General features: G+C 40.8%; 1 protein-coding gene across 1 annotated transcript; it reads left to right on the top strand.

Annotated features, from left to right (window-relative positions):
* Positions 1–10,376: 10,376 nt before the first annotated feature.
* LOC145007541 (uncharacterized) lies at positions 10,377–12,205 on the top strand. The gene is made up of 2 exons (XM_078966454.1): positions 10,377–10,568; positions 11,475–12,205. The coding sequence occupies exon 2, from the start codon at positions 11,486–11,488 to the stop codon at positions 11,981–11,983; it is 498 nt and encodes a 165-aa protein (XP_078822580.1). The 5' UTR covers positions 10,377–10,568; positions 11,475–11,485; the 3' UTR covers positions 11,984–12,205.
* The last annotated feature ends 276 nt before the right edge of the window (positions 12,206–12,481 follow it).

Raw genomic sequence — 12,481 nt, forward strand, 5'->3', positions numbered from 1 at the left:
GGCCTCTATCTTGGCCGGATCTTCCAATATACCCTTCTGGTTGATGAGGTGACCAAGGAACTACACCTCACGCAACCAAAACTCGCACTTGGAGAACTTTGCGAAAAACCTCTCCCTTCTCAAAACTTCTAGCACCTCCCTCAGGTGCTCCTCATGCTGCTCCTGAGTCTTGGAGTACACCAAGATATCATCTATGAATACTATCACGGACCGATCCAGCATCGGTCTGCATACACGATTCATGAGGTCCATGAATGCGGCTGGAGCATTAGTGAGCCCAAAAGGCATCACTACAAACTCATAATGACCATATCGGGTCCTGAAAGCAATCTTCTGTACATCTTCGCCTCTAACTCGCATCTGGTGATATCCGGAGCGCAAATCGATCTTGGAGAACCACGACGCTCCCTGAAGCTGATCAAACAAATCATCTATCCTCGGGAGGGGGTAACGGTTCTTCACCGTTAGCTTATTCAGCTCCCGGTAGTCAATGCACATACGGTGCGACCCATCCTTCTTCTTCACAAACAAGATCGACGCTCCCCAGGGTGAACTACTCGGCCGTATAAAACCCTTGTCTAGCAACTCTTGCAGTTGCGTAGACAACTCCTGCATCTCAGGGGGAGCTAACCGATACGGTGCCTTGGCTATCGGAGCCGCACCAGGAATTAGGTCGATCCCAAACTCGACCTGTCTCTCGGGAGGTATTCCTGGTAAATCCTTCGGGAATACATCCGGAAAGTCTCGTACTACCGGAACATCGTCCACTGCCGACTTGCCCTTCTCCCGGGCATCCATAACGTAGGCTACATAGCCGGCGCAACCCTGCTGAAAATAGCGTCTCGCTCTCGCGGCTGAACAAAGAACTGGTCCACGCTGTGGCCTCTCGCCCTGAATCACTAACTCTCCCCCACTAGGAGTGCGAACCCTCACTAGCTGTAACTCGCAATCAATCACGGCCCCATTGGGACTCAACCAATCCATGTCCACTATAACCTTATTCCCTCGCAGGGGAATAGGGACCAAATCCACCAAAAACTGCTCGTCGAACAACTGAAGAGACCATCCTCGATGTACTTTGGCGACCCTCACGGTCCTATCATCTGCTATCTCGACCTCTAGTAGACAATCCAGCTCCCCAGGAGCTCTACTAAATCTCTTGCTAAGAGCTAGCGATACAAACGATCGGGTGGCCCCCGAATCAAATAATATTGTAGCAGAGATGCCGTTCACAGAGAACAACCCTATACAAAACATATAACCATAAGCAATACTCAATAATAATAACAATAATATAGAGATGAAGGGAAAATACATACCCGTCACCACATCAGGAGTCGCTCGCACCTCCTCTGCTGTCATCTGAAAAGCTCGACTCCTAGCCACTGGTGCCTCTGCTCGGCCCTGACGGCCATCTGTAATCCTCAAGGTAGCAGGGGCAGGTGCAACCACCTTCCCTGCTGCAGCTAAACTCGGACACTGGGACTTTTTATGTCCCCTCTGATTGCACTGAAAGCAAATCAGATCTGATGCTGCAACAGCGGTAGCAGGAGCCGTCCAATCCCTACTCAAATGCCTAGTTCGACCGCACTTGTAGCAACCCGAACTCCCTGCCTTGCACACCCCATCGTGCAATCTTCCACACTTGCCACACCGACCGTGGCTCCGCTGACTCCTGGATCTGTGATCTGAAACCTTGGGCTTTTTGCCCGAACTGCCTGTACCCAGAACCGCCTCCGGTTTCCTCTTTCTCTCCATCTCAAGGTCAATCTCCCTCTCCCGAGCCCTAGCAATCATGTCATCCAGCGTTTTACAGCTGGACCGGCTCACAAACTGGCGGATATCGCTCCGCAGCATCTCATGATAACGGGCTTTCTTCATCTCCTCATCAGCTGCATACTGAGGAACGAGAAGAGCCTTCTCCCTGAACTTGGCGGTGATCTCCGCCACTGTCTCTGTAGTCTGGGTGAGGTCCTGAAACTCCCTGGCTAACTGTTGCACCTCGAAAACCGGTGCAAACTCCGCCTTGAACCTGGTGGAGAAATCGGTCCAGGTCATGGCATCTAACGCTGCATCATCTCCAATAGTATGTCCGACCTCCTCCCACCAATCCCGTGCCCTGTCATTCAGGAGACAGGACGCCAATCTAACCTTGTCCCCCTCGGGACACCTGCTCGTGTGGAAAGCGTTGGTCACATCTGCCAACCATCTCGTACTCGCCATGGGGTCCCGCGCCCCATGGTAGTCTGGAGCTCCACATACCCTGAACTCCCTAAACGTAAGTGTGCGCGACCCCATCATGGCCGCCATCTCGGCACGGAAAGTGCCCAATCTCTCATCCATCAGCTCTAGAATACCCTCCTTGATCGAACCGAAGATCACAGGAGTCTGCTCCAGTATGATGCGGGTAACCTCAGAAGAAAGAAACTCTCTGGTCTGCTCATCCAACTGCCCGGCCTTCGGGCCTGATCCTGGTCCTGATCCCCCTCCGGCATCTGAACTGCCGACTGCTGGTCTCGAACGCAAAACTACCATTCTGAAACAAATCATAGCAACATCAGAAAACTGAAATATCTCAAGGGATCACTGATACCAATACTAGTTTCCTGGTCTTATCTCAGCCTTCCTTGATTCGAGTACGGATCCTCTGCTTTCAGTAGTACGGGCCCATACTACCTTCCACATCTATCCGTACTTTCCTCAAGAACTACCTTGACTCCACCAAGTCACTCCTACTACTACTGATCTCTGCTACTCTTATCCTAGGCTTGCCCTAGGGAAATCTCTGACTCTATTCAAAACATTCCTCAGTTGCTGAAGACCTCCTCGTGTCAATAATTAGTCATCACCTGAATACCATCACATGTGATGAGGCTCAGATAATCCTTCGAGTAAAGGACTTGTCCCTACCACGGTTAGACTCAAACAAGAGCTGCGCAATAAAGCCAAATCCAACACTCTGAGATTATTCAACCCTTGTCACATGTGATGTGCCGTATTCACCTAATGACTAACTCCCGTCACTCGGAGTCCCACAAAGCACGAAGCAAGCAGCATTCGGATACAGGAATTTACTCAAGCAAATCTATTCTCATAACGAGATACTGTTCTAGCATACAATGCTAAGCTCATACTATCAGGCATAACCTAACAGGCTATCCTACTACTGTCTACTTCAATACTAGCATGCAGATTTCGCGAAGCTGAAACACATAAAGCAAGCACATAAGGCATCCTCCTAGATCCTTAGTCCTATTCTAGCATGCTGTTCTACTGAAACTAAAACTGATAAACATAAAATAACATGTATGGGTAGTTTGGGAGTACTTACTTGAGCTCGGCCGATTGCATGCACCACATCCTTTTTCTTTTCTTTTCTTTTTTTTTTTAAATTGTTTTCTTTTCTCAAAATATTTTTTTTTAAACATGGTTTTTCTCTTGAAAACTTTATACCACTTCCTTAGTTTGAGTTCAAACACCCCTGAAAGTGTGCCCAACTCGCTCAAACCAAGGCTCTGATATCAACGTGAAACATCCCAAAATACGACCCAAAATTTTTTGTTGAATAATTACTAAAACACCATGATGAAATCATAAGGTAAACTCGTACGTCAATATCTCACAAACAAAAGTAAAGTGTTATGAGTAAACTGTATCAAGACTATATCAATCACATCTATGAAAATCAAAACAACTCTCAGGACAGCTGAAGCTGTGGTGTGTGTGCGATGTCATCAACCCGAGCTCTTCCCTTTGCTTGCGGAAGTACCTGAAACCAAAACTAAAACTGTAAGCACGAAGCTTAGTGAGCTCCACCAAACTACCACATACCATATAATACATATAAACACATACTGGGCCTTGCCCACTGCATCGGACCGAAGTCCGGAAACTGCATCGGACCAAAGTCCGGAACTAACCAGGGCCTTGCCCTCTGCATCGGATCGGGATCCGGAACTACTGAGGCCTTGCCTCCTACATCGGACCAAAGTCCGGAACTAACTGCATCGGACCGAAGTCCGGAACTAACTGCATCAGATAGAAGTCCGGAACATACTGAACATAGCATCACATAAGCATATCAACTAACATGAGTACATAGATAGCATACTACATCGGGATGTAACCCGGAACACATAACACAAAATACTGTCTGAGCCACGAAGGCATCAAACATACTAGAATCTGCATCGGACCGAAATCTGGATACTACTGCTAACTAAACGGGCCGGCATTGTGGCCTTAGACCCGTTCCTACTGAAAGGAAACTCACCTCGTGATCTGGCTGCTGAGTGTGTGGCTCCGGGAATTATCTGCTGCTGCTCCGGTATCTCCCCGGCTACAAATCCACAAATACACTCAATCAAATTACTAATAACTGCATTGGGGTAAATGACACTTTTACCCCTGGCTAAAGTCAGCTCTCCTGGTCAAAGTCAACTTTACAGTTGACCTGACTCGCCGAGTTGGGCCGCCAACTCGCCGAGTCCCTACTCTCATTTCTCAACCCTGCTCGCTGCTACTCGCGAGTATGGCATACACTCGACGAGTTCCCACTCTATATCAACACTCAGGTCATCTGCATCCGACTCGCCGAGTCGTATGAACAACTCGACGAGTTGTTCTTGAATCATAAGAAGATTGCCTTGGACTCGCCGAGTTGTATGAACAACTCGTCGAGTCCCTCCATCACTGAGTCTGCCCTCCAACTCACTGAGTCCACTCTACCACTCACAGGTTCCCACTCGTCATTACTCAAAAGGGGAAAAATCGGGACTCGCGGCTTGACTCGCCGAGTCGTATCCATGCAACTACTCAAAACTCGATTCTGCTTGAATCCAACGTCTAAAACTTATAGATCTGGGCTTCCTTAGTTCGATTAACACGTAAAGATTCTATATTTACGTGTACATAAGCATCCAAGAAGATAATAAGGTTCAAAAAACATGATAAAGGCTCGATCTAGGGTTCTCATACAAAGCAACTTCAAAAAGGCAATAGATCTGGGCTCTACAACTCCCAAATGAACAGATCTAAGAATATCTCGACCTATTAAGGCATCCAATCAACCATAAGGTTGGAAAAATACATCAAACTAACCCTAGAAATGTTCTAATGGAGATTTTAAGCATAAAATAGGAGGATTCCGAGAAATACCTCAAAGAACTCTGATTTTGACCTTGGATCTTTGCTCTACACCTCTTCTCTTTGTTCCTTTCTTCTTCTTCTTCTTCAAGCCTTCAAGAATCCACACAAAGACACTTCAATCAATCAAGGGATAGGTTTAGGGTTTCTCACAGCTCTCTGAGGTGAAGGAGGCGAGTTTGGGGCTGATAAGGTGGTTTAAATAGGGTGCAACCCGGAGATTTAGGGTTTCAATCTGGCAGGCTGACTCGCCGAGTCCCGAATATGGACTCGCCGAGTTGCCGATCTATAAGCTGATCAACAACGCGACCCTACTTGACGAGTCGGGACATAGACTCGCCGAGTTCCTCTACAAACTTCAAAAATAAATACTAAAAAGCAACATACCAGAGACGGCCCGTTACACTACCAATCTCATTTTGGGTGTATGCCTTAGAGACTGTCGCCCATATCCTTAATCTAGTCCCTACTAAAAAGGTTGCCAAAACACCTCACGAGATGTAGACTGGAAAATTTCCCAATCTGGACCACATCAAGATCTGGAGTTGTGAGGCTTTCGTGAGGCACGAGACTCACGATAAGGTCGAACCTCGAAGTGAGAGGCGTATTTTCATCTGCTACCCATAGAGATCCTTTGGTTACATCTTCACTGGTTCTTGTGATAGGGGTGAAGGTTTGTTGGACCGCATACACACAAATGTGTGTGGACCCTTCAAAACCGCCACAAAGGATGCTAATCGTTATTATGTGACTTTTACTGATGATTACAGTAGGTATGGATATTTAATCAAGCATAAGTCAGAAACCTTTGAAAAGTTCAAAGAGTTTAAGCAGGAAGTGGAGAATCAACTGGGCACGAACATCAAGATGCTCCGATCCGATCGGGGAGGAGAGTATCTTAGTATTGAGTTCCTTGACTATCTTAAGGAATGTGGGATTGTCTCACAATTGACACCTCCTAGGACACCACAGCTAAATGGTGTGGCTGAGAGGTGCAATCGAACCTTGTTGGACATGGTTCGTTCCATGATGAGTCGAGCTTCGTTACCAATCTCATTCTAGGGGTATGCCTTAGAGACTGCCGCCCATATCCTTAATCTAGTCCCTACCAAAAAGGTTGCCAAAACACCTCACGAGATGTGGACTTGGAAAGTACCAAATCTATACCACATCAAGATTTGGGGTTGAGAGGCTTTCGTGAGGCGCAAGTCTCACGAAAAGCTCGAACCTCGAAGTGAGAGGTATATTTTCATCGGCTACTCATAGAAATCCTTTGGTTACCTCTTCTATAGACTCAGTGAGAATGTGGTCTTTATGGCAAAGAGAGGAGTCTTTCGTGAAAGAGAATTTATAAGCCAAGGAGACAGTGGGAGGCAAATTGACCTTGAAGAGCTTCAAGAGTCAAGCGGTGAAGGAACCTCAAACACTAGAAACCAACCTGAGGAGGAAACTCCTATTGAGCCGATAGATGATTCCATACCTCCGAGGCATTCCACTAGAGTTAGGAGCACACCTAATTTTTATTATGGTTATCACATCACTACTGATGATGATACATTTATCAGTGACAGTACACTGATAGATTTGGATGAACCTAATATTTACAGGGAAGCCATGGCATGCCCCGAGTCTACTAAATGGAAGGAGGCTACGGATAGCGAGATTCAGTCCATGTATGACAATCAAGTTTGGAACTTGGTTGACAATGTACCAGGTCATAAGACAGTTGGGTGCAAATGGATCTTCAGGAAGAAGACTGACATAGATGGGAAAGTGCACACTTATAAAGTGCGACTAGTGGCAAAGGGCTTTACTCAAAAACTCTGGGAGTTGACTATGATGAGACCTTCTCACCAATAGCGAAGATCAAGTCTATTAGAGTTCTGCTAGCCACAGTTGCATTTCATGATTATGAAATATGGCAAATGGATGTCAAAACCGCTTTCCTTAATGGAAAGTTAGCTAAGGATGTTTACATGAATCAGCCAGAGGGTTTTGTCAATGAAAAGTATCCTAATAGAGTGTGTAAGCTTGAGAAAACCATTTATGGATTGAAACAAGCATCTTGTAAATGGAATCTTTGCTTCGATGAGAAAGTAAAAGAGTTTGGCTTTTCGAGGAGCGAAGATGATTCATGTGTATATGTTAGGGCTAGTGGGAGTATAGTTAGTTTTCTGGTACTGTATGTGGATGACATACTACCCACAGGAAATGACATCCCAACTTTGCAGGAGGTTAAGTCCTGACTTGGGAAGTGTTTCGCTATGAAGGACCTTCGAGAAGCTGCCTATATCCTAGGGATAAGAATACTGAGAGACAGGAGTAAAAGACTAATTGGACTTAGTCATAATACCTACTTGGATAAGGTGTTGAAAAGGTTCAACATGGAGAATTCCAAGAAAATAGGAGACTTACCGATCCAACACAATGCCAGACTGACTAAGACTCAAAGTTTGAGTACAGAGGCTGAGATAGCTGAGATGAGTCGATTACCATATGTTTATGTTGTTGGCTCGATCATGTATGCTATGACTTGTACTCGTCTTGATGTGGCCTTTGCTTTGAGCATGGTCAGCAGATATCAGGAAAACCCAGGCATAGCTTACGGGACTGCGGTAAAGAATATTCTCAAGGACTTACGGAGGACTAAGGACTAATTTGGTGATAAAAAGAGACTGATTAAATAAAGGGGATTGATATTGCAATTAATTGTTAGTTGTTAGTTGGGCTTATGGACTCCATAGAGTGGAGTGGACGAAATTTATGGGGAAGCCTATAAGGTTTCGTCCAAGGGTTCTAAGGAAGGAATCTATGGGCTGCTTATGCCTTAAGTAGGAATTAGGGTTTTCTTCAGAAACCCTAGCAGCCCACACAACTATATAAGGAACCCTTTACATAGGATTTTCGGCCCTATGAGTTTTATGAGAAACCTTAGCCGAAATCCTTCCCTCTCCAAGTCATCTTGTTGCATTAAGTGTTTGTGATTCCATTAGAGGTGCAATATTTGAGGCACCAAGCTTTCAGAAGTCAAGATCAAAAAGGATTATGATTGTTATTGCTACATAACAAACAAGGTAAACTTTTTAACCCTAATCATATGTGATTTTCAGATTTGTATGCTAGTCAATTAGGGTTTATTGCTTTGGTATTCAATGTTGTATGTTTAATTAGAAAAACCTAGATAAAAAAAAATTAGGGTTGCATGAACACCATATGAATGATGTTATGCTCATAACTCATCAGTGGTATCAGAGCCTAGGTTATTTTTCTAGTGAATAAATGCAAAAGTGAACCACCAAAGATCTTGAAAATCAAATTTCTTCGTTTATGACTGGCAGACTCGTCGAGTCCATGTATGGACTCGATGAGTAGGTCCTACTCGACGAGTTCCATAGTGGACTCGACGAGTCCAAGGGTCTGGTGCTGGGAATTTTGATTTTCTAGCTAGATTTTGTTGAGGATAATTGCCAAAACTCATCTTTCTTGCCAAAATCTGAATTTTTTTAAAGTTTGGAATGGTTATCTTCATCAAAATCGATGGATTTGGTTAAATAAGGATAATATAGGATTATTATTAGTTAAATATTTGACCTAGTAAGATTGAAAAAGTTTCAATTTACACCCTTAGGTTTTATAGTTTAAATTTGAACATAAAAGTTTTAGTTTTTGAAATTTAAATAGTTAAACCCTAATGTTTTAAAATATTTCAAAACTTGTCCTCAAGTTTTGGAATTTAAAATTTAATTAAAAGGTATTAATTTTAAAATATTAAATTCAAAGACCCTAGTATTTTGAAAAGTTCAAATTACACCCTTATGACTTTATTAAATTAATTAAATGTGTAATTAAAAGAAAGTTAATAAATCCATAATGATATGGTTTAATTTTAATTAAATTAAAAGTATAATTTATTAAATTAGATAATCTAATATTTTAAAAGTGTAAAATACACCCTTATAATACATAGAATTAAAAGTTTAATATTATATATGTATAAGTAAATTTCACTCTTACCCACCGCACTCTTGACTGGTGGAAGGTCGCTAGCCGAACGGGTTGTGAGTGGAGTAGAATGAGTGTGAATTAAGGGTGTGATTACTTTGATGGAAATAGTACTGGATAATAATCAGTCTTTGACAAACTGATATCTACAAGATAAACTAAAGTAAGTTCTATGAAATGTTACATCAATAATATGACAAAATATATTAAATGCTGGAACAACTTGCTGATCTCGGAATTGGCCTTCATCTCGAAATTTCTTCTTATCTCGGACTCAACTGACTTTGGAACTTGATAACATGTGATCACTAGAGGTTCATTTTTCATGATTCAATATCTATATTATGTATGTGTCTGTGTGTTGGGTTAATTTTGTAATATATGCTACACATTTATTGATTTACCATATACATCTTTGAGACTATAATATATACACATATATATTGTATTATCATGTCAACCTAGTTAAACCGGAAATCGGTCATCATATCGGTTCAACTAAAAAACCGGTTTTTGAAACATAGCTTAAAATACCCTATTTACTAATTACAAATTCTTAATTATATTAAAACATAATTAATTATTCAATAAAGCTCAACACATTTAATTCGGTTTTGTAAGTATTGCAACGATTATTGTTGTAATCACGTTTTTATTGTTTCTATTTTTATTGTCGTAGTTTATATGTTCATGTCAAATCATAAGAAAACTTTTTTTTTTTAATGAAACACATTTCAGCCTTTCTAATTGTTTAGATAAAGATATTTTGGTCACTCTATACGTAAAGTAACATTTATCTACATTACCCTTATAGTTTAATAGAAAAAATTAAAATGGTGGATTCTTATCTTTCTATACTGTATTAGCTAAATATTTAATGCAAAATAATTATATTAAAACAATATATTAATAAAAAAATATTTCTATATATTTTAAAAATATTAAATTCAACTTCTATTTATTATTTAGTCAAAATTTGCATACTTGTTTAAAAAGTCAACGTTCATGACCCCTCTTTTTAGCTATCACCGCCGGCACAATTCAGTAACACTCTTTTATACATTTCCAATTCCACCCTCTACATCTTTAAATCTTTGCACCTGAATTCCTCATAATCCAAAATCCTCGTAGGGGTAGTTTCGTACTTTCAGTAACAACTGCCTAACCGCTGACTTCTCAACCATTTTTTCCTTTCCTTCACGCCTCCATGATTTTCTTTTAAGCGTCAATCTCAAAAAAGTTCACTCTCAATTCAAAACGAAAGAAAAAGAAGGGGAGGAATCAAGAACACCAATTCCCCAAAAGATTTGATAATCGATACGAAGTATTCTTGATTGAATTTCGATTAGGGTTTTGGGAGAAGAACCTCTGGTTTCAGAAGCAACCGTCTGATCATATTCGATTCGATTCGTATTCCAAAGGTAAAGTTTCTTTCAATCTTCAGCTTTTTACTACTTTTAGCGTCTAGTTTTCAAGATTCTGTGATCGTTATGCTGGGTTTTGTTCGAATATTACTGGGTATGTGTTGTTTCTGGTTTTCATTTCGGGGTTTTGCTGTATCGGCGTATACTCTGTCTAGGGTTTTGGTTTAATTCCTTGGAAAGTTCTATAGAAATCGAGGCCGAATTGAAACCTTATACAAATCTGATTCAATTCGTAATACCCTATGCTTGATGAAGGTTTTTCTGATGATCTTTTAGTTTCTTGCATCAATTTTGTTGTTCATTTACTTGCATGTGTGTATATGTAAAAGTGTGTATGCATATTATATGGGTTATCTTCGTTTTTTTGGTTTCATTTCTTGTAAAAGAACCTCAATGGATTAATGAAACAAGAACAATGAATAAAGAAAGTGAATTTATGCTGTGAAAATGGTGGTTTTATGAGGTAATGGTTTCATGTACGCTTTTTCAGAAACAAAATTTGGTTATGAGTAAAAAGGGGGAATCCAATTTTGATGAAAAAAACATCCATCTAGAAGTAACTCGCATCCAAGATTCAATGAATTCAATGAAATGTGCATTAACAACAAATCTTGAATCCCTTTATTTGCAATTTCATTTCATCTCTTATAATTCCATCAACAACGTTTGGAGGGCTATTTTTGTCATTGACTCATTTTATTTCCTTATTCTCAAATGCGATAAACCATGTTTGATTTCATATCAAGTGTTAGCAATGTTAAAGATGCGTACATTTTCGTTTTTGTTAAAAATTCAAGGTAAAATGACCAATTTGGACATATACATAGCTCGAAAATATTAAATTATAATTGGTTTCCATGCATAATGTTCTCTTACTTTTCTCATTATTGAAGGGTATTATAGACATTTCAGCGATGACTCCACGAAGCAATCGCCCTCGTGGACTTGTGCTCAAATACGCGCTTCAATTCGCATTGTTTGCAGCCTTCAGCCTTTGGGTACTATACCAAATCCGACAACCCAACAACGACATCATGCCACTCGGGCGCCACGTCAGCACCGACCATGTTTCCAACTTCTTTGGCCGAAAGGGTAGTTTCGGAATATCAAAGTCAACCCCTGTCTCTCTCTCAGCTTTGACTCTAGAAGACGTAACAAACCCCGGTGAAGAAGGCGAGATTGCTGCCCGGTATTCAAAAGGAATCGAGGAAGTAGAGTTTCGCAGCAAGGCGGGACCCGTAAAAGAGGGAAATGACGATAATGCCCTTGTGTTGACCGTGGCAAAGTCAAACATTAGCTATCCGGATGAAAACGGGATGCCACAACATATTCGTGACAAGTTTGTCGGGATTCAAAGTGTGATTGGTGTGGGCCACGAAAATGAAAGCAATGTCACGTTACAAGAGTCTTGACAGGTGGCATTGTTTGTAGGTTTGTTTTTTTGTTTTGTACAGGTAAAAAAAGTAGATACTACTGATTTTACTGGTTTTCGTTTAGATGAATAGAAAGTAAAAAGGTATTGAAATGAATGAAATGTTGATGGAATAACGAGGTTGATTTGTAGCGTAATGGGGAGATTATGGTAGACTTTAGTATTGAAGTATTGAAAGGTTTCGGGTTTCGTTTTTAAGAAATCTTTGGTTCTAAGAAGAAAGAGTTTTCTTTATAGAGAAAATTTCATATATACCCTAAATAAAAAATGAAATATTATATTTGCCCTATTTAATTTCTAAATATCCTATATACCCTAAATAAGTATCTATAATATCATATTTGCTCTGAATGTTTTTTTTAATATTTTATAATCATTTTAAATCATTATTTTTATTCATTGACTATTGTACCCCTTTTATAAAACTATATTTAAAATTTCATATATACCCTTAAATTGTCAAAATATCATATTTACC

The sequence above is a fragment of the Lactuca saligna genome, chromosome 7 (assembly GCF_052625555.1).
Source record: "Lactuca saligna cultivar CGN05327 chromosome 7, ASM5262555v1, whole genome shotgun sequence".
In the NCBI taxonomy this organism is placed as follows: Eukaryota; Viridiplantae; Streptophyta; class Magnoliopsida; order Asterales; family Asteraceae; genus Lactuca; species Lactuca saligna.

Excerpts from the sequence above, each read along its gene's own strand:
- LOC145007541 (XM_078966454.1), top strand. The coding sequence starts at position 11,486 with ATGACTCCACGAAGCAATCGCCCTCGTGGACTTGTGCTCAAATACGCG.